The sequence below is a fragment of the Cryptomeria japonica genome, chromosome 5 (assembly GCF_030272615.1).
Source record: "Cryptomeria japonica chromosome 5, Sugi_1.0, whole genome shotgun sequence".
Taxonomy (NCBI): domain Eukaryota; kingdom Viridiplantae; phylum Streptophyta; class Pinopsida; order Cupressales; family Cupressaceae; genus Cryptomeria; species Cryptomeria japonica.
In genome coordinates, this window is record NC_081409.1 from 822707940 (window position 1) to 822728001 (window position 20062).

General features: G+C 34.9%; 1 protein-coding gene across 1 annotated transcript; it reads right to left on the bottom strand.

Moving 5' to 3' along the window:
• Positions 1–2378: 2378 nt before the first annotated feature.
• LOC131075119 (L-type lectin-domain containing receptor kinase IX.1-like) lies at positions 2379–4706 on the bottom strand. The gene has a single exon (XM_058011940.2). It carries the CDS (start codon positions 4704–4706, stop codon positions 2496–2498), a length of 2211 nt encoding a protein of 736 aa, XP_057867923.2. The 3' UTR covers positions 2379–2495.
• Positions 4707–20062: the final 15356 nt, after the last annotated feature.

Consider the following 20062-nt stretch of genomic DNA (forward strand, 5'->3'; position numbering starts at 1 on the left):
ATTAATCATCCTCTGTCTCTGTTGACATCTGAGAATTCAGTCAAATCACATAATGGATTGTGGAATTTTAGTCGTTGAATATAAGAATTTATTCAAAAATTTAAAAAATATTATATTGAAAAATTCAAAATTTTGTATGACAATATTAATCAATTTCTATCTCTATCGATATATTGACATGGAAGAACTCACTCAAATCAACAATATTATGAATTGTGGAAATTTAATGTAAGAATTCATTCAATGGTGAAAAATTATTTTGTTTCATTAAAAAATTCAAAATTTATTTTATAATAAAGATTAATATTATGTACAAAAAGATTAATTAATAATAAATTTTTTACTGTATATTTAAAGATTACAAAATATGTTATTTTTCAGATATCAACATTTAAGGGAGAGGAAATAATAGTTATGATGATTTCGAGTAATCAAACCTTGATACATTAGTCATGTGCAACGCCCTCAAGATACAGGGTGGTGAATATTATGAATTAAGTGCCAAATAATTGTCTATTTTTTGTAATCATGCATTAGCAATGCTCATTTTACACAAATAATAAATTGTGAGAGTTAGTTCCCCAAAGAATGCTCTAAACATTGTCTTAGAATGTGACATGGGCTCATGATGTGCTCCAAATTCCCTCTCTTTATTAACATGAAATTCTTCAATAAAATATCCCAAATTTATGATGTAAGTGCTTTATACTAAACATAAGCATTTGATATGCAATCTTCGAGTGAGGTTTCTACTTCTAGGCTCTCTTCTACCCACTTTGTGAATTACACTTGTTGAGAAAATTATAGTGTGTATAACAACACAACATAAGACATATTTGGAAGGAGATCATGGAGTCAAAATAGAACACCCAAGTTTGCGAGTAGATAATGTTGTGCTTATGACAAGTGGAAGAATTATGCTATTTTTACTATGTAATGATTACATATACTAATTTTATTTATGGGTGCTTGAGATGGTTCTCTTGTAGGTCTTCTAAAACTATCAAGATTAGTTTATATTTTTTGTTGGTAATATTCTTGTAAATTATTTCACTATAATCCACTTGTAACTATGTTTATTTTAATAAATAATACATTGGGCTACTTTAGAGTGTAGGGTTTCTCTCGAAAAATTTCCTCAAAAAAGCCTATGTTGTGGTATGATTTTGTTAATGTTTTAGACGTGTTTATTCTTTCTATAAGCAGAAAGATCTAGAATTTGTATGGTACATTTCTATTAGATTAGCTTACATATCTTTCTTCCTTTCACATACATGTATGTGAATTAAAAAATCTCTTCAACAATAGTCTGCATGTATTGAGAATAAATAAGCATGTGCATACATATTAAATTAATTTATCATAGCATTTGATCAATGATATATATAAAATGCTAAAATAATGCATTATGAATGAGTATCTACCAAGAAGCCACAAAAGAAATAATAGAATGAGCATACAATCCATCATAAATGGTTTATAACTCCATTACTGAATAATTAAATATTTAGTACAAAAATCAATCTTAGGCTAAAAGAAATTGGCCCATGCTACCATAAATGTCATTTAGCATAGAGGATATAAACAAACCCACCATGGTAGAATATGCCTTAACATAGAATCTATTATGTACTTACTAAATCCATCTCACGAGATGGGCATACCATAGGTAATCATGAAAGCTTTGTTGTGTATAAGGCTAATGACTAATTTGATGGTAGTGTTCAAAGTAGGGTGATGAACCTTTTCAATTAGTGCTAGCATAATTTATCTTCTATAAGGGCTATACATAGTCACTACACATGGAGAAATAAAAAGCTTGTGCCACAAGTTTGAAAAGGTAGTAGGTTGAAAGACACAATTAAAGCACTATGATATGACATCCAATATCATTTAAAAATATTGTAACTCTTAAAGCAAAGTCCAATTGCTCTCCATTGGTTGGTACCATCAAATGAACCCTTTATGTGAAGAAAAGATTATAGAAAACTTAAAAATTGATAAGAGAGAATTTATTAGGACCTATAAGTCCATGTGCTACTATTAATTGTATTGTTAATGAAAAAAAAAATATTATAATGAGCTATCAATATTTGTACTTGCCTTCTTATTTATTTGTTAATCAATAAATTCTATTTAACAAGTATCTAAATGGGATGAAAACTTAAATTACCAAAGATTAAGAATCCTACTAAATGCATCCTACTTTATGTCCAATCCAAATAGTAATGCAATACATCATTATTTAATTTTAAAATGTATATATTTACCCTGAATAAAATAAAATAAAATATAATGATATAATAACATGTTAACCAAATTTAATTACAATAGTATCTTGCTAAGACAGATACTAATAAAGAAAGACATGTGGAAAGCCGAGGAACTTAATGTGATGCGAGAAAACACAATACGTGACATACGAGTGTACAGAACATTTTACATCCGAGTAAAATGTTACTAAAAACTGCATTATCAGGTACAGAGAAAATCCATCAAGTTTGAACAGAGTAATGGGGTTTTAGCTCACCTCTGAGATGAGCGGAATTTTTACCTTTGCTTCTTACAGAAGCAGGAGAACGAGAGGTGAGAGAGTTCGATGTCGAAAGCATTTCAGACGACGATGACTCCGCATGAGAAGTAAGACCGTCGCTATACACAGCTACAGGCAAATTTCGGGGAACATATGGCAATTCAGTATCAAATTTCAATATCTTCAACACTTCTCTCATCGTGGGTCTCGCTTTTGGGTCTGGATGGGAGCACAACAATCCCACCAGCATCACCACCTCCATTTGCTTACTATTGAAATTCCCTTTAAGCTTTTGGTCTGCCGCATCCAAAAGGTTCCCTTGTCCATGCAAATCCCAAACCCAGGCTACCAATCTACATCTATGTTCATGCAAAGTGTAGTCAATGGGTTGCCTTCCGCAGGCAATTTCCAAAGCCAAAGCTCCAAAGCTATACACGTCTGATTCTGGGCTCGCTTTTCCTGATTCTATATACTCTGGAGCTAAATACCCACGTGTTCCAGCAACAATGGTTGTACGGGAAGCCGCATGACCAGATTCTACCAGTCTTGCCAAACCAAAATCCCCCAGCTTTGCATTGAAATATGAATCCAGCAACACATTGCTGGCCTTAACATCTCTGTGCACAACACACTGATCCCACTCCTCATGAAGATAAATAAGAGCAGAGGCTAGGCCACAAGCAATGTTGTACCTTGCATCCCAATTCAAACAAACCTTATTTTCATCGAACAGATATTTATCTAGACTTCCATTTGGCAGGAACTCGTAGACAAGAAGCAACTCACCTTGCTCATGGCACCATCCCAAGAGGCGCAAAAGGTTACGGTGTCTCAGCTTACTAATTATGGTAACCTCTGTAATGTACTCCTTTTTCCCCTGCTTCGATTCTTGGGATATTCTCTTTACGGCCACGGCCTCATTTGTTACAGGCAAGGTGCCTCTGTAGACAGATCCGAAGCCGCCTCCTCCCAGCAATTCATCTTCGCTGAAGTTACGTGTAGCGGCGCTTAGTTGAGCATAAGAGAACTTACGGGGGCCTTGAGCAAACTGTTCGTCTAGCTCTATGTTTCCCTCTTCACCGTCGTATTCCCGCCTCGTTTCTCTGTGATTGAAATACCATATCTTGCCAATAAACAACAGAAAGCAGATAACCAGGAAACAGACGGAGGAGGATATCAAGATAACTTTTACATGAGAAGGTTTCTTGCTACTCTTTTGTGGGCTTTCATAAGTAATCATGGTTGGAGGTTTTAGATGGGAGGAAACTGGATATGAGGGAACGTTACTGGGAGGGAGAGCAGGAGATATTTCACCCAAGAATGCAGAAGAAAATTTCCAAGCATAGACTGTATGGGTTTCGGCTGAAATTCCAGTGGATGCAGAGAGACCGACGCTGACCTTTTCTGGTACATAGTCACGCAGATCTATGGGATAAGTCAATATTGGGCTTGTGGGTTTAGAAACATCATCACCATAGTTATATAGAAGAAATACCTTTATCTCCATTGTGAGCCCATCGTAATCCACCCAGGCGTCCCAAGCTTCTCCATTGCAGAGATTATTGTTCTTGAAACGACCTTCAGAGCTGAGTGAAACGTTTGCCACGGAAACGACTGAATTGACGTCTATTCCCACATGGTTATCATCAGGGTCATATTCTTCCATGAATGTGTCGAACTCGACGGCCACTATGCAATTCGATGAGTTCCCATCTCTAGTTTGGTCAAAGAGGCCCAGCCATTTGCCACTAGCATCCTTTGGAGGTTCATAGTGCAGAGGGGCAATGAAAAAAGTGAGACCCTCCCCGGCGCATGACCCCACTCCTGTTGAGCTGTCGCTGGCTTTACTGACAGTGAAAGATGAAATATCGCTGAGGTTCTCCATAGCAAACTGAAAATGTGCTGTAAAACTTGCGAGGGCTCCAGATGACTTGTCCCATAGAGGAACAGGTTTGTTGGAAATAGCCCAGCCTGCGCTCCATGCAAAATCATCTGTGGCGTCAGCTGTGGTAAGTTGTAATTCATCCCAATGAAAGTAAGCATCAAAACCTAACTTGAGATCTGTTGGGGGAGGGAAAGAAAAGCTAATGTTGCCTGCGCATGCGATATAAGAAAACAGAGTGACGATCAAGGAGAAGAAATGGAAAAACGTCCAAGCAGAGTTATTTGCCATGCGAGTAATTTCGGATTCACATTTTACTCAGAGTATATCCCTCTATTTGTAGACAGCCCCTCTATTCTAGGTAATTGCTCCTGGAAAGAATTCTTGAATGTCGCAATCCGAAAAGAGATAAGGGGGATTAATGTGCTGGGTACTGATTTATTAATGTTTCTCCCCCTAACCATGCTTTACGACTTCCTACGGTCTTCAAAACAGTACAGTACATGGAAATGTCTACGAGTCTTGCATTATTTGCCTATGCATTATTCGTCATGTGTATGATCATCAATAGCCGTTACAATACCAAATTTCTCTTTCGTTAGGTATGAATTTCTTAGTCTGTGGAATAACTTCTAAGCCTATATTAGTGTTTAGATTGCACTAAAATAATCTATAATCTACGGTCCTTAGATTTATCCTCACCAGATCGGATAAGGTTGAGACAGAAGCTCAATGGCAATGGCTACGCAGGGAAAAAACGGCCTCCCATGCCATGCCTTCCCTTCTCCATGCCCCCATGTCATGAAGCCACCGTCCAATCAAACTGTCCCGTCAGAAGCTCCGCCCCCAAAATTCGTACTGTCCTGCGGCTTCTATTTATTTTAATATCTTTTTAATTTATTATATATATATATATTTAAAAGTTACAATTAGGGGAAAGGACCCAGTAGTTGAGCATGTTCCAATTGTTGTGAGGGTTGTTGATACCTTTTGTTCCAAAAATTGAACAAATAAAACCTATTGTTTGAAACAAAAAATATCAATTTTTGTTAGGAAATGTACCAACAATTGTTAGGAAATGTACCAATAGTTGTTAAGAAATGTACTAATATTGTAAAAAGTAACCAATCAGGTGATGCCACATCGGCTGCACAACTATTGGGGTCTCTTTTGCACACCTATTGGTCTCACTTTTTTTTGGGGCTGTTTTGGACACCTTGGCAAAAAGCATGCTGATGTGGCATCATATTTGATGATGTGGCCCTGAAACCTTAGTTATAAGCAGGGGACTTGCCAAGTAAGCTCCTGTAAAAAAATCGGAGTGATTTGAAATTTCCAAGTAGGATTTTGAGAAGCGTGAAGTTAGGGTGCACGACTACTGGGTCCTTTCCCCTAGTAATATAATAAATTAATAGTTCATTATGTATTTAGATTTTTTAATAATAAGTTATATGTTTTTTGTTTGTTTTTTTCTATTTATTTTAATAAAAATCATATTATAATATATAATATGTAATTGATGATTTTAAGATATATGTATTATATAGAAATTTTAATAATATTATTTTTTAATTTTTTACATACATATAAATAGGTAAATAATAGTTTATTTTTAACTAAATTATACATATTTAAGTTTAAAAATATTATCAAATTTACTAAGACTAAAAATAAAAGTAATTAACTAAGTTTCTTAGTTAAAAATATTATAGTAAAGTAATTAAGTTACACATATTTAAGTTAAAAAATATAAAAAAATTTACTAAAAGTAACTAAATTACCTAGCTAAAAATATTTAAGATAAAAATATTAACTTACACATATTTTTGATATTTTTTCATTTAAAAATAAAAGTAAAAATATGTGTAATTAAATATAAATATGTGTAACTAATATACAAATTTAACATATATATTAAAAAAATATATTAATATAACTTAATGATTAGTTACACATATTTAAGTTTTAAAAAAATTAATGATTAGTTACACATATTTAAGTTTTAAAAAAATAAAATAAAAAATAACTAGAAGTAAAAATAAAAGTAACTAAGTTACTTAGTTAAAAATATTTAAGTAACTAAGTTTAAGTATCAAAAAATTTACTAAAACTAAAAATAAAAAGAATTAAGTAACTAAGTTAGTTAAAAATATTTAACTAAGTTACATATATTTTTTATATTATTTAAAGCTTCTTTTTAACTATATTTTACTTTTATTTTTAAGTTATATTAATAATTTTTTTAATATATATATTAAATTTTAATATTAGTTACACATATTTTTACTTAATTACAACTTTTTCACTTTTATTTTTAAATACACATTTAACATTATATACACATTTAAAAATTCATATTAAAAAAATAAATAAAATAATAATATAAACATATAAAAAACTTTCATATAAAAATGAACAAATAAAAAAAAAACCTCCTTCCTTTTCAAGGCATGGAGTAGCCCGCACAACAATCGAAGCAACAGGAGGCATCTCAAAAAAATTATAAACATTTTGATGGTACCGTTTGAGTGGACGGTGATGGCATGGGGGATGGGGATGGGAAGGCATGGCATGGGCGGGCCGTTTTGTCCGTTGCGCAGCTATGATACTTTCTAAACTTTTGGTACGGACATATTTTCAATTACATGTGGTTATCTAGCATTATATTTAGTAGATTACATAGGATTTTTCAAAAAAATTCTAATTGTCTCATTTTCAATTCTTGGACATTGAATGAGCAGCAGCTGTGATATTAGCATTAGATAGGTGGCAGCTCCGCAATTTAATCAGTTGTTAAATGGGGATATCAACACGTAGCAAGTATAGCTTCTCTCCATCCTCCTTTTGTTTCATTGATGTATGTATGTATGTAAACCCACCAAACATACAAAGTCGGCACAGGCAAAAAAATAAAATTAAAAAATAATAATAAATCAAGTTCATATTTAGAGGTGCCTAAACTGTCCAGCTGAAAGCCAAGGGATACAATTACCTGTCTTTTGCACAAACCGGCACTCCGACCAAATGCACCAAAGAAGACCACAACAAGAACAAATGCAAAACCATTGCTTCAATGGACGAAACAAATGCACTATACTGCAAAGTGTGGAACAACTTGTCAATCTTCTATGTATACATCCATGTGCTTGAGTGCATGTCTATTTATTCATATATAACTACTTGGAGAAATTATATCTATCTCTTTTATGTATGCATCCATGTGCATTAGTGCAGTGCATATCTACTTATCTGTATATACCCACTCAATTATATCTATATACATAAAGCTATACAGAGAAGATTCTTTCTTCCTCTAGTCCCTCATGTATGTATATGTATATACATGCACATACATACATGAAGTTATTATTTTCTAGATCATTAAATCATCACATTTATCTATTTATCTACCTTTATCATTTCATAAGACATTTTCAATCTTTACTTTCCACCCTATTATAAACCATTACACACTTATTTATCCATTCCACTTTCCATTCATCACACTCACTTGGAAAATGTGGGATAAATATTTATCCGTAACTAACTTCTATATCCCACATGCATCCCTCAGTTGGTCTTTCCTATGAGGATATCTATAAAAATCATTTTCTCCTCACATAGGCCTCTCTCTTGCTTCTTGAAATTCAGGCATTACGAGTTCTCTTTCCTATAAATTCCAAATGCAGCATAGCGTAGTTGTTACAAAGATGAAAGAGATTGATTTAATCATTGCAATCATATAGTTCATATGTTCTGTCTATGCTTGTTAAATTGCATATTCTGAAAACAATCGGAAAAGCAATTTACATTCTGTGCATATTCTGCTATCATTGCATACTTTGAGGTCTCAATTCTTGGAGGCATTTTCTGTAGCTATTCATGTACTCTGTATAGGCTTGCAAATTTCAAATGGTTCATGTGCATTGTTTTTAACCATGTATTTCAGCATTTAAATAACTACATGTGCCTTGTCCAATATGCTATCACTTTTTGCATTAGTTTCAATAAACATATTGCTTGGAAATGTATTCTGCAAGCATGGCATTCTTTGAAATAGCATTGCATTTTTAATCAGTTCACAAGCCTTGCCTATGCTTCATTTATTACATGCATGTCTGCCAAAGCATTTCCAACGCCTTATTTCTGTGTGAGGCATTTCTTATAATAGAAAAAACTCCCTGTCTATGCTCTCATGGCAGTTGATTGATAGTTTTGAAGTAGAAAAAAAATATATCCGTTCGAGGCGTTTTATCAAATAGTTCAACATTGACATTCTGTCCAACAGTTCTTGTGCCTCGTCTATGCATAAACATTGAAAGCATTTATTTTTTATGGTTAATGTGCTTTGGTTGTGCATAAACGTTTGCATTTTTCTTGTATGCCTTTACAAATCATTTTCTCAAAAGTCTCTAAAATTTCTTGCATGGTCGGTTTTGAGGCATACCGTGGGACTATTCGCTTGCCAGCCACTTGTATTGTACAGGCCATGTAAGATCTTGCAATCATTGCAATTGGTGAGATTGCATTCTTTTGAGGCATTTGGTTAAGAGCTTGTATGTCATTATATGTGTGTATATTGTTTTGTTTTTGGTTTGTCAATTTGTTTTGTTTTGTTTTGTTTTGTTAGTATAGTTAGTAAGATGTTTGTTTGTGTATTTGTTTTTGTTTTAGTCTTTTGTTTGTTTTGTGTTTTTGTTTTTGTTTTTGTTTGTTAGTGTTTATGTTTTAGTAGTTAGTTAGTTTATTATTATTATTTTTTTTGTTTTGATTGAATAGTTGGTAAGTGATTGAACTGTTAGTTTGTTATATTAATATGTGTGTTTAGTTTGTTTTGTGTTAGTAAGTTTGGTTGTTAGTTTTTTTGTTGTTGTTAGTTTTGTTATTGTGTCTTGTTAGGTGTGTTTAAAGTGTTTTGTTAGTTTGGTTCTTTGTTTTTTTGTTTGTTAGTTTTAGTTTTGTCCTTTTTAGTTGTTAGTTTGTTTTCATTGTTTGTGAGTGTTGTGTGTTGGTTGTTTCTGTTAGTGAGTTAGTGAGTTTGTTAGATGTTTTGTTAGATATTGTCATGTGTTTTGTCTTTAATTGTTTGTTAGTTTTAGTTGTGTTATTTAGTGTGGTTTGTTAGTTAAGTCTTGTATTGTTTGTTTGTGTTTTTACTTTGTTTTGTTAGTAAATTCTAATTGTTTTAGTTTAGTTTGTTTTTGTGTTATTTTGTTAGTGGTGTTAGTTTTAGTGTCTTATCTTTGTTACTATTTTGTTAGTTTGTCTTTTTTTTTTATCAATAGGGTCTTTGTTTTTTATTCATTAGTGCCCTCTATTAGTGTCTTTTGTTTGGTTTTAGTGTATCTTCAATTTTCTTGTTAGTGAGCTTTTGTTAGCAAGTTGTCTTTTTATTTTTATTTTGGACTAATCTTGCAGGGCTAACAATTTGTGCAAGCCATCCATCCATCACTTGTCAAAGGTCGTATTATGAAACTACTAACTTGTGTGGTGTAAAACGTTTGTCGAAGAAACTGTGATATTGAAACAAACTGATTATCTATTTTTTCTAGGTTAAATCACATTTCAAATTGGTGCTTAAAATGAACAGTTGTCTTTTGTGAACAGTGTGCTTGCACATCATCTATAGGGTAGACCTAGCATCACATTGAGTATCCACTCCCCTCACCTTCATGGATCTTGGGTGTAAGAGAAAGGTGATTAACAACACCCATTTTTTATTTTGTAGTAGAGAGATATCTTGATTTCATCACCTCACAAGGATATTTCAAATTGGGACATGTTGGGGATATCCTATCTCCCAGGGAAATCTTGAGTGGATTTTCCAAGCCACTATATAAATATAATAGTCAGGCGGTTGAAGTGTTGATTGAATTTGACATATGTGGAGGCCTTCTTTGCATCGATAAGCTCAATTAAATCTTAAGTGACTTTCTTCAAGAATCTATTGTTGGATTGGGATCCCTTAGAATATCACTAAACACCTTACTTAGAAGCCTACCCTATTTGCCTTTGTGTGGCAATTTTAGTTCAAGGGGATAGCTAGTTTTCCCCCCAAGATACTCAGCATATGTATTTCATTGAGATGAGATAGAACGTTTTGGCTTTGTATAGGCTATTTATAGCTTTTCAGAAAAAAAGGTGATTTAGGTTATGCGTCCAAGCATGGGCCCCCCTACCTATCCTCTCTCGCAAAGCCCGGATTGTTAAATACTCCTTAAGGTGTTGAACATTCGAAGTGAAGAAATACCAAGCTATGGGTTGGATCATTCACATTGTGAACCAATTGATCATAGGTTTTTGTCTTCAAGTGTTTTTTATTGTGTTGAGACCAGTGAAAACTTGGCCTTGAGGGGCTAGTAAACATACACATTACGTTTACACTATTACCTTTCAAACATTAAGGCATTGTGTTCTCATGCTTCAGTGTTTTCTTGTCATAATTGGTCACAACAAATAAGGAAATTCAACCAAACTTGTCATAGTATTAGAACTTTGCACATTTGATCAGTGATGCTACACTTGTGAACATTACACTTTAGTGATAGAAATTTGAGAACATAGACATATCTTTCTATCTTGGCATCATCATTCCCATTCTGATCTTTTAAGATTTGAGCCATTAGTCCTTACATATCTAGAGTCACTCCATCAGTCATATCCATTTGCATACCCTATAAGTTTTCATCCCAATTTGCATACGCATCATTTTTTAAACAAAACTCTTAGCTTGCATCTAGGTTACTCTTCTTGGTCTTAAACTAAATATTGGATATCATATCACTTTTATCGCTTGAGGTATATCAAAATTGAGTCGGGAATCATATCAATGTCTTAGAATAAGGTAACTAGCTTGGAGCTCATCATCTCCTACCTTAGCATACCCTCCTTTAATCATTGTCATTGTGTCTATCCATCATAGCACAAGTTAATCTTGCCTACATAATCAATTTAGACCTAGAGTTACCTTTTATCTCACTTATGAGTTGCCATCATATAAGTCAATACAAACCACATATTCATCTTCATAATTCATTTGGGGTCTCATCACATTATAATTTTAGGTTGTCCTTGCATTTTACACTTGCATTTCATCCAACCTTTGAGTCTCATATACATTGTCATATAGATCAAAGAACACAATTATCAATCATGCCACCTAATTCTAGATAACAACTAAGACTGGAACAATTACAAAAAGACCATGAAAGGGAACTGAAACAAATAAGAAAGCAACATGAAAAGAGAAAACATCATGAGCCACTTGATGAAGAAGAACATGTTGATATTCTAGAGGATCAAGAAAATGAAACTAAGAAAAATTAACATGAAAATGATAGTATGAGTAGTAGTGGTGAGGAGGTAGACCCAAAAGATGTAGAAAGAGAACTTAGAGATAAAAGATTTCTCAAATTGTTCAAGAAAGTGGCAAAGATTGATCCAAAACCTTATTTCAAAGCTATGGCTGATGAAGGAATAAAAATGCCACCTGATTTTGATGCATCCTTACTCACAGATGGAAAAGATGGATCTAATAAGTCTAAAAGATCTAAAACTTGAAATGGGGATAAAGTAAAGGATCATAAATTTTTTTACTTGAGATCAGATTCCAAGAGTTCTACAAAGACTTAAAAACCAACACCCACCAATGATCATATTTTGGATGAGCTTACAACATTAGGACATGAATTGGATAATATCAAGAATGCAAAATGTGTATCTCACAAGTTTTCAATTGAAGATATTCGTCCGTGTTCTTTTGATGCTAGCATTGCGATGCCACCTTTTCATAGCAATTGGGAGATACCTAAGCTTGATAAGTATAGAGGGAAAGGTGATCCTAAAGATCATTTGAGAGAATTTTGTATTGTAGCCTTGGAATTTGTTGTTGGTGAGAATTACCTTATGAGATTATTCTCTCATAGTCTTGGGGGCAGTGCCATAGAATGGTTTTCAAAATTACCTCCTACTATCAAGTCATTTCGCGAATTGGTAGATAAGTTTGTCTCATAGTATGCATACAACTGTGAACAAGTTAAAGAACAAGGAGTAGGAGAACAAGTTAAAGATCAAAATACAAGCTAAAGAACAAGGAGTAGGAGAATATACCATGAGTTATACTCTTTATATTGGAAAGCTACCTTTATCTCCTCAAATTTATGGCAAAACACAGATGATTGAAACTACAAAAGGGGAAGTTTTATCTGATAAAATAGACAAACATGATTGATGATATGATGAATCAATAAGGATCTGGCAAACTACTAAGAGAGGGGGGGTGAATTAGTAGATAGAAAACTAACTTAACTTTCACCAAACTCATTGACAATTTCACAGGTCAATCACTAAACAAACTAGTTCAATCACTGAGTAATAAACAACAATAGCACTGACAGTTAAATGGCATATCAAAATAATAGTATAATAGATCTGAAACTCCCAAACCATTTAACCAAAACACAAAAATACTTTACTAACAATAGGAAAAGAACATTTCATATTTTTGTCGGTCATCTTAACATAACTAAGTGGATTTAACGGTTAAGAAAATTAACCATATCAAAACATAACCACAAAAACCATTCACCACTTGACACAATGATTTTTGACGTGCAAACCCAAATGGGAAAAACCACGGTGGGGATGAATACCCACAAGTATTATGAACTCTTATGAAGTTCGCCCTGTTAGGAGCTAAGCCTATTAAAGCTTTAAAAATTGTCCTAGTTAAGGGATTCATTATAATGCCATGTTAGAAGCAATACCCTATTAGGAGTAACCTCGATAGAGGATTTGAAATCCAATCTAATGGATCACCTAGTTAAAGGATTTAGATAGTGTTGGGAGCTATAAAATTTTGATGAATTTGGGAGGACCTTTTCTAATTTTTCATCTGCTATCAAAGGACTACCTAATGGGTCAAATGGATAAAGATTCATTTCAAGGAAGGAAAAAACAAAACCCAGTTTGCATCCTCCTGCCGTGCGAAATTTCCAAGTAAATGCAATCAGTTGGTGTATTGCCAGTGCCCCTGCGTGGTTCTTGAAGAGGCTCAAAAACCTTAAGGCAAAAGCAAATGGTAGGAAGTCGCATGACAGAGGAAAGGACCTAGAGGGTTTTCAAGCACAGAGCCAAGCGTAAACCATTTATCCCACATTGGTGGCAGGGAGGAGCATTTTAGTATTTAAGTACAAAGCCACACACATCCTGAGTGTCAAAGCTTTCAAGCTTTTGGAAAGTGGTCGATCAAGCAAGTGGTGGGACCCCCACGTGTGCGTGCATCTCAGAGTACCCTAATTTTGCAGCAGAAGGGGTGAGTGACAAAGACCAATTCGAGACCTCATGACTTAAACCTTGTCTCCAGCTCGCTAGCATAAAATGGTAGCACCCAAAAGACTAGAGACATCACGAGTGAGTAGATCCATAGATGATCCAATGGTGGTCGCTAGGTCACGATGAGAAAATGCTAGTTGGCATATTCCTTGCGACCCCACGACAAAGAAGAGTTCCATTCCAGCGGTGAACCATGGTCGATAGTTAATGCAAGCAGTTAAGGAAGGTGGTTCATTCTAGTGGTTAGTAGAGGTTGTGCTAAGGTGTCAGAGTGGTGAGCCTAGAACGATTACGCTCGCGACAGGCGGTACCTAGTTGTGAACTCCGAAGCCAATCAAAGGGTGCCACATGGTGACACCATGGCATAAGAAAGAGCCGCTCAGAAAGAGATAAGGATCGAGCAGGTTAAGATAGATCCAACAGTCGACCGAGTTGATCAAATGGTGGTTGCCATATCATGATCGAAAGACATGTGATGATTATTTGCCGCGACTTGGTGACCGAGTGCTAGGGCCTGCTAAATGAGCAAATCAATGTTGATCGAACAGTCATGATTTCATTTTAGTCGTGAGTCCAGGTCATGCTTAGGCGGCAAGACTGGGACCCCGGAGCCAATTAGGGGATGCCACATGTCGGTCCCGTCAGAAGAGAAAGTGATAGAGGGGCTAAGGGTCGAGTAGATCAACAAAGATCAACAGTGATCTGAAGGGGATCAACGGTTGTCGCTAAGGCGTAGCAAAAAGTTTCTTAGTGGCTAATAGTCACGACCTGGTGACTAAAGGAAAAATGTTCAGAGAGAAGGCCTCCTAATCCATTGGTGCCAAATAGTTTTAAATATTCAAAATAAATATCGAGAGAGCTATGCAAGTTACATATGACATTGCTTCAAGATGAAAATGGGTTGGTGAGAGGTACCCAAGAAATCTACAGGGAGATATGCGAAGAACATAATGGTGCACCACTTTGTGATGAGAACTCATCAATGCTCTAGTACAAGATGATCCACCTGTATTATGAAGCTGCCATTTGTTGCAACCAATTTTGGGTAATAGGAGCCTGCCCTTTCGGCCATTTTCGAAATGAATGACCAGTGAATTAATGAAGCACTCATCCTAGAAGGAATGTTAGATTTCTCCCTCAACTGCAATGGAACTTTTGCATTAAATGACTATTAGGGTAAGTTTTTTCTTCTAGGTGGTCCGAAGCTTGTTGCATCCTGATTTCTATAAAAGGATACCAAACCTACCTAGAAAAGGGAACACAAATTTTGTAGCTAAACTCTGGCAAATTTAATACAGGCCTTTGTCTTAGCAATTTTTGAGTCAAATATGAAGTGCTTGTAACCTTCTGACGGAGAAATGAAATATACAGTCTAAAGAACTTAAACTGAGACTTATATTATCTCTATGTCATTTTACTGGTGTTTATTCCATTTAAGCAATCAAGGATTGCTTATTTGAATGATTTTCTTGGCATCTAATGATGTTGTTTTTAGTATTTTTCTCAAGGAGGAAAATCTAAATATACTTGAAACAAAGTCATTGATATCAGTACTTTTGGTGTGGATTGGATGATGAAGTCTAATGCAAATTTGGACTCTGTATATGTCAGGCATATTCGGAGTTCATAGATCAAGAATTTGTGATGTGTGTATTAGTTTCTCTTGTCAGGTTGCAGTCTATTATAGATGAATCGGTTGCCCAGATAAGGCACTGGTTTATCTATTGAGTCTTTGGGTGCATTTTGTGATCCTATTCAAAAGACAAAATCAACTTTCCATTTATGTTTTAGTTGTACTGGCCAGTAAGGAAAATTTGCAGGAATTTGCAATGGTTTTTTGCAAACTATTTAATATTTTTGTGAGGAAATAGTCTTAAAGGGTTCACTTGCCCAAGCTTTTATAAGCCTAAAGTGTAGGAGGTTTCCTAAGTCTGGAACCTCATATTGTTGTCTTTATTTCAAAAAAATTTTGTTATCTTCCATTGCATCACAGAGGCAGTAGTTTTCACTTTTAAAGAGAAGAAACAAAAGTTTTCAAAATGGAGAACAACAAAAATGGCAGTTCTACTGGGGAGAGTCAAATAAGATAAGTCTTATATTACAAATCTATGTCTTTATTGTATAAAAGTGTTGAGATCAGGTTCTCTTGGTTTCAGTCTGAAAATTATTGATCTTATCTTTTAAATAAAATCCTTGATTTATCTCATAGCATCTTAGAATATTATTATGTTCTTTTCTAAATATCAACAGTTTCATTCTTAAGTGTCTTGTAAGTGATTCACTGTGTTAAAACCAGTGTAAAAAAAAAAAATCACAGCCACTTCACAAGATTAGTAAAATGAATAGGAGAAGGAATACTAGGTCTCATATGAAGAAAAACCCTCAAGAGAAGTTGTATGAAGGCTTACCTGAACCAGTCAAGAGAGGCTGGAGAGGAACTGTTATTCCTGAGCAGTCAAATTAATCATGGAAACATAAGAGTAATCAAATAGGCAAGTCTTTTGAGCGTCCTGTATATGCAAGATCCAATGCCTCTTCTCATGACTCTGACCATGATATTATGGGTTTTCATGCTGGCCTATTTGGCACTACCGATGATATCAAAACCTTTCACAAAAGATTGTCTAATACCAGTGTTTCAGGGAGACATAGGCATAGTACAAGTAATAGAGCCAGTTCCATTCCTAATACTATGGAAGGAAATATCAGCCTGATTGACATGGACCAATTAAATGTGTCTGATTTAGAGGAAACTTTGTCAGACCAACATGAAGTGTCTCAGGAGATTGAAGTTCTAAATCAGAGAGTAGATCAATTGATTGCATTAAGAAAAAAGAAAGAAAAAGAAAAGGAGAATGAAACCAAAGCCAAACTTATTGAAAGAGATAGGTTTTTAAGACAAATTGTAGAGCTTGAGTTGTTTGCTCAAGAAGAACCTGTGAGTAAAGAGCAAGGTCCTATTATTAGGGAAATACTTGATCCAAAAATTGTTTCTACACCTAAGGTTGTATCACAACCTAGTAGGGAGGTTCATAGTGATCCCCAACCTACCAGACTTGTTATTGACAAAGGGAAGTAGAAAGTGGTGGAGAATAGATCTGCAAGTCTAGTGTCAGGAAGTGCATAAGGACCCCAGGGAATGATGTTGCATGAGATCAAAGTAGAAAGGGTAAGGAAAGAAAATGAAGACCTGAAAAGGGAATTAGAAAATCCTGAAATAGAAGCACTACATGCTGAGTTCAGAAGAAAAATACGTTGTTTAAAAGCTCCTGCTATAACTTTCCCACCTATAGATCATAGTGATCCTACGTCCCAGCATACTTCTGCCTCTTTGTTGAGCACTGAACCAATGATACAAATGAATGCTATCCCACCTGTTAACCAATCTCAAATTGCTGCCCCAAGTAATTCTGCTATTCTCTCGAGTGCGATTCCAACAAACCAAACTAGTCATCGACCAACCCACAATAAAATTCATCAAACTCTTATAGCTGGTAGTTTAGGCCCAAGGGTAAACACTAGAAACAACTTTATTGGAAATCAGTTTCAAAGGAGACCGATAAATATTGAGTTGTATAGGCTATTGTATTTTGATGGAATTCCAAGATACCCAAACTATCCCTATTGAAATGAGGGATAAACTTCCATAAGTTTGCTAGGAATAATGTTGTCAGTGCTGAAGAGCATCTAAAATCATTTGGTGACATGATTAATGATTATGAAATTGCACATGAAGATGTCATCATGAAGCTATTTGTGCAATCCTTGATTGAGGATGCTAGAGATTGGTAAAGAGGGTAACTTATGGATAGTATAGGTTCTTGGGAAGAGTTAAAAAATTGCTTTCAAGAGCAATATGGAGACAAGATCAATGTGAGCTTCATGCTCAATGAATTGAATAACATCAGGAAATCTAATAATGAAGTCGTCACAGACTTTAATGCAAGATTCCAAAAGGCAATCCATAGAATTTTTCAAGTAATGAGGTTAGATTAAAATGTGTGTCTAACTACCTATTATAATGCATTTGACCCCCAAATGGCTTACAATCTCAGAGATAAGAACCCACTTAGCTTAAGGGATGCTTTCAAAATTGCAATCAATATGGAGAGTAATAGGAAGGCATCAAGTAAAGTGGGAAGAAGGACTGATGGAAGATTGTGGCAGGAACAAAAGTTACAACAAAATAGATCCTCTAAAGAAGAGGATAATATAGAAAAATTAATGATTGCTGTCAAGGATCTTACTACTAAAGTAAGTAAGCCTAAGATGCCTCACTATAACTATCAAGACAGACCTACTGCATTGCACAATATGCCATATAACACTACTTGGAAAGATGGCAAACTTGTGCAAGATAAATCAAAGGGCACACAAAGTCAGAATACCCTTGATCCGTTAAAGGGAGGAAACGTACACAATGTGGAAAATACTCCTTGGTGTATCAATTGTGATGGGCCACATTCCCCCTACCAGTTTGTCATGGCTCAAGATCTAAATCAATCCATGAGAGGTGAGGATGAACCTGCAGTTAACATGTTTGAGTATACTATGGAAACTGACTGTGAGTCTTTAGAAGATGAATTAAGTGAATATGATGTCTCAAAAAGTAATGCAAATTGCCATGAGCAATTGACAATTGATTGGCATCACACTCTGAATGTAGTCACAATAGAAGACCAAGAGGTTCATCTTAGAAGGCCAAGTGAGGAGGAAATCAAGAATCTCACTAAGGCAGCAATAGCTAAAGCCAAGCATAATTACAATCTGAGGAGCATCAAAGATGATAGAAGTCAAGGTATGCCTAGTTCTTTGTTTTTTAAAGAAACTTTTTCTAAGAGATCTATTGAGAACAAAACTTTTGCCAATGGTAGTCAGGCTAAAGGTGACCAGTCAAGTAGTTCATCAAAATCTGATATTGTTGATACAACTGGAAATAAGGCAGAGACCATTGGTGACAAGAGAACATGTTGCCAATAGGAAGAAAGCTTAAAGCTCATATTGAGTCTAATGTTAGCGCTATTTTTGACATGACTCAAGCTTAAATATAGATGAAGGTTTAATTGCCTTTAATAGAGCTACTGAAAATAAAAGAACATAGGGAGGGTGCCTTTTCTTTGATTTAAAGTATATCAGATGGAGATAATTTTTCTAAAAAGGGAAATGCTAAAGATGAGAAGGATTAAGAACAAGGAGTCCCAAAAGTTTATGTGGGCACTACTATCAATCAGGAACCATCTCAGATAGATCCCTTTTATGTCACACTGTTAGTTAATAACGAATTGATAAAAAATTGCATGATAGATTCTGGTGCAACTGCTAATGTGATGCCTTATGGGGTTATGAAAGAACTAGGTTTGTCTGTACACACTTCATATGGGAGGTGTTATTCTATGGATAATAGATAAGTGCCTATTGTGGGTACTATGAGAGATGTAGAAGTAAAAATAGCATCTTTCCCTAAACCTACTTATAATGGATGTAATTGTTACAGACACCAATCCACATTATGGCATGCTTCTGTCTAGAAAGTGGGCTATTGTTTTTGGAGGACATCTTCAGCTAGATTTGTCTTATGCAACTATCCCAGTGAATGGGAATTCTATAAAATTGTATAGAGAACCACGTGCCCCAGTGGTTATTGAGCCAAACATGCTTAATTGCATGATTAATGTAGATCTTGATAACTTCAGGATTGAACCCATTCAACCTCAGTTAAAGAATACTGATCCTATTGTTAATGAGCTGGAGTCACAACAAGAAGGCCTATGGCAGATGTACTTTGATATAGCTTTCTTTAACTAAGGGTCTGGAGCGGGAGTGCTATTTGTTTCCCCATCAGGTATTACCTTCAAGTATTATTTTCTGTTAGCATTCCAATGTACCAACAGCACAACTGAGTATGAAGCTCTGTTATTAGGCTTATAAATTTCTAAGAGACATGAGATCAAGTTGTTAAGGGTTTATGGAGACTCTGAACTTCTAGTATCTCAAATAAGGTCAAGATATGCATCTAAAATTGACAAGTTAAAAATATACAAGCATGCTTTTTGGGACGTCATTGAACACTTTGATGCATTTTCTATTGATTGGATTGAAAGGTCCAAGAACATTATGGCAGACTTTTTAGCTAATGTTGCATTAAAAAATGATGATGTAACATTGACTGGAGTTTCAATAATTGAAACAAAAGCTAGATCAGCCATCCCAGATAATGTAGACAATTGGCAAGTTTTTGAGGATGATGAAGACATCCTTAGATTTGTACAATGCCTAGATGATTATGAGGGTCAAAAGAATGATTGTAATGCATT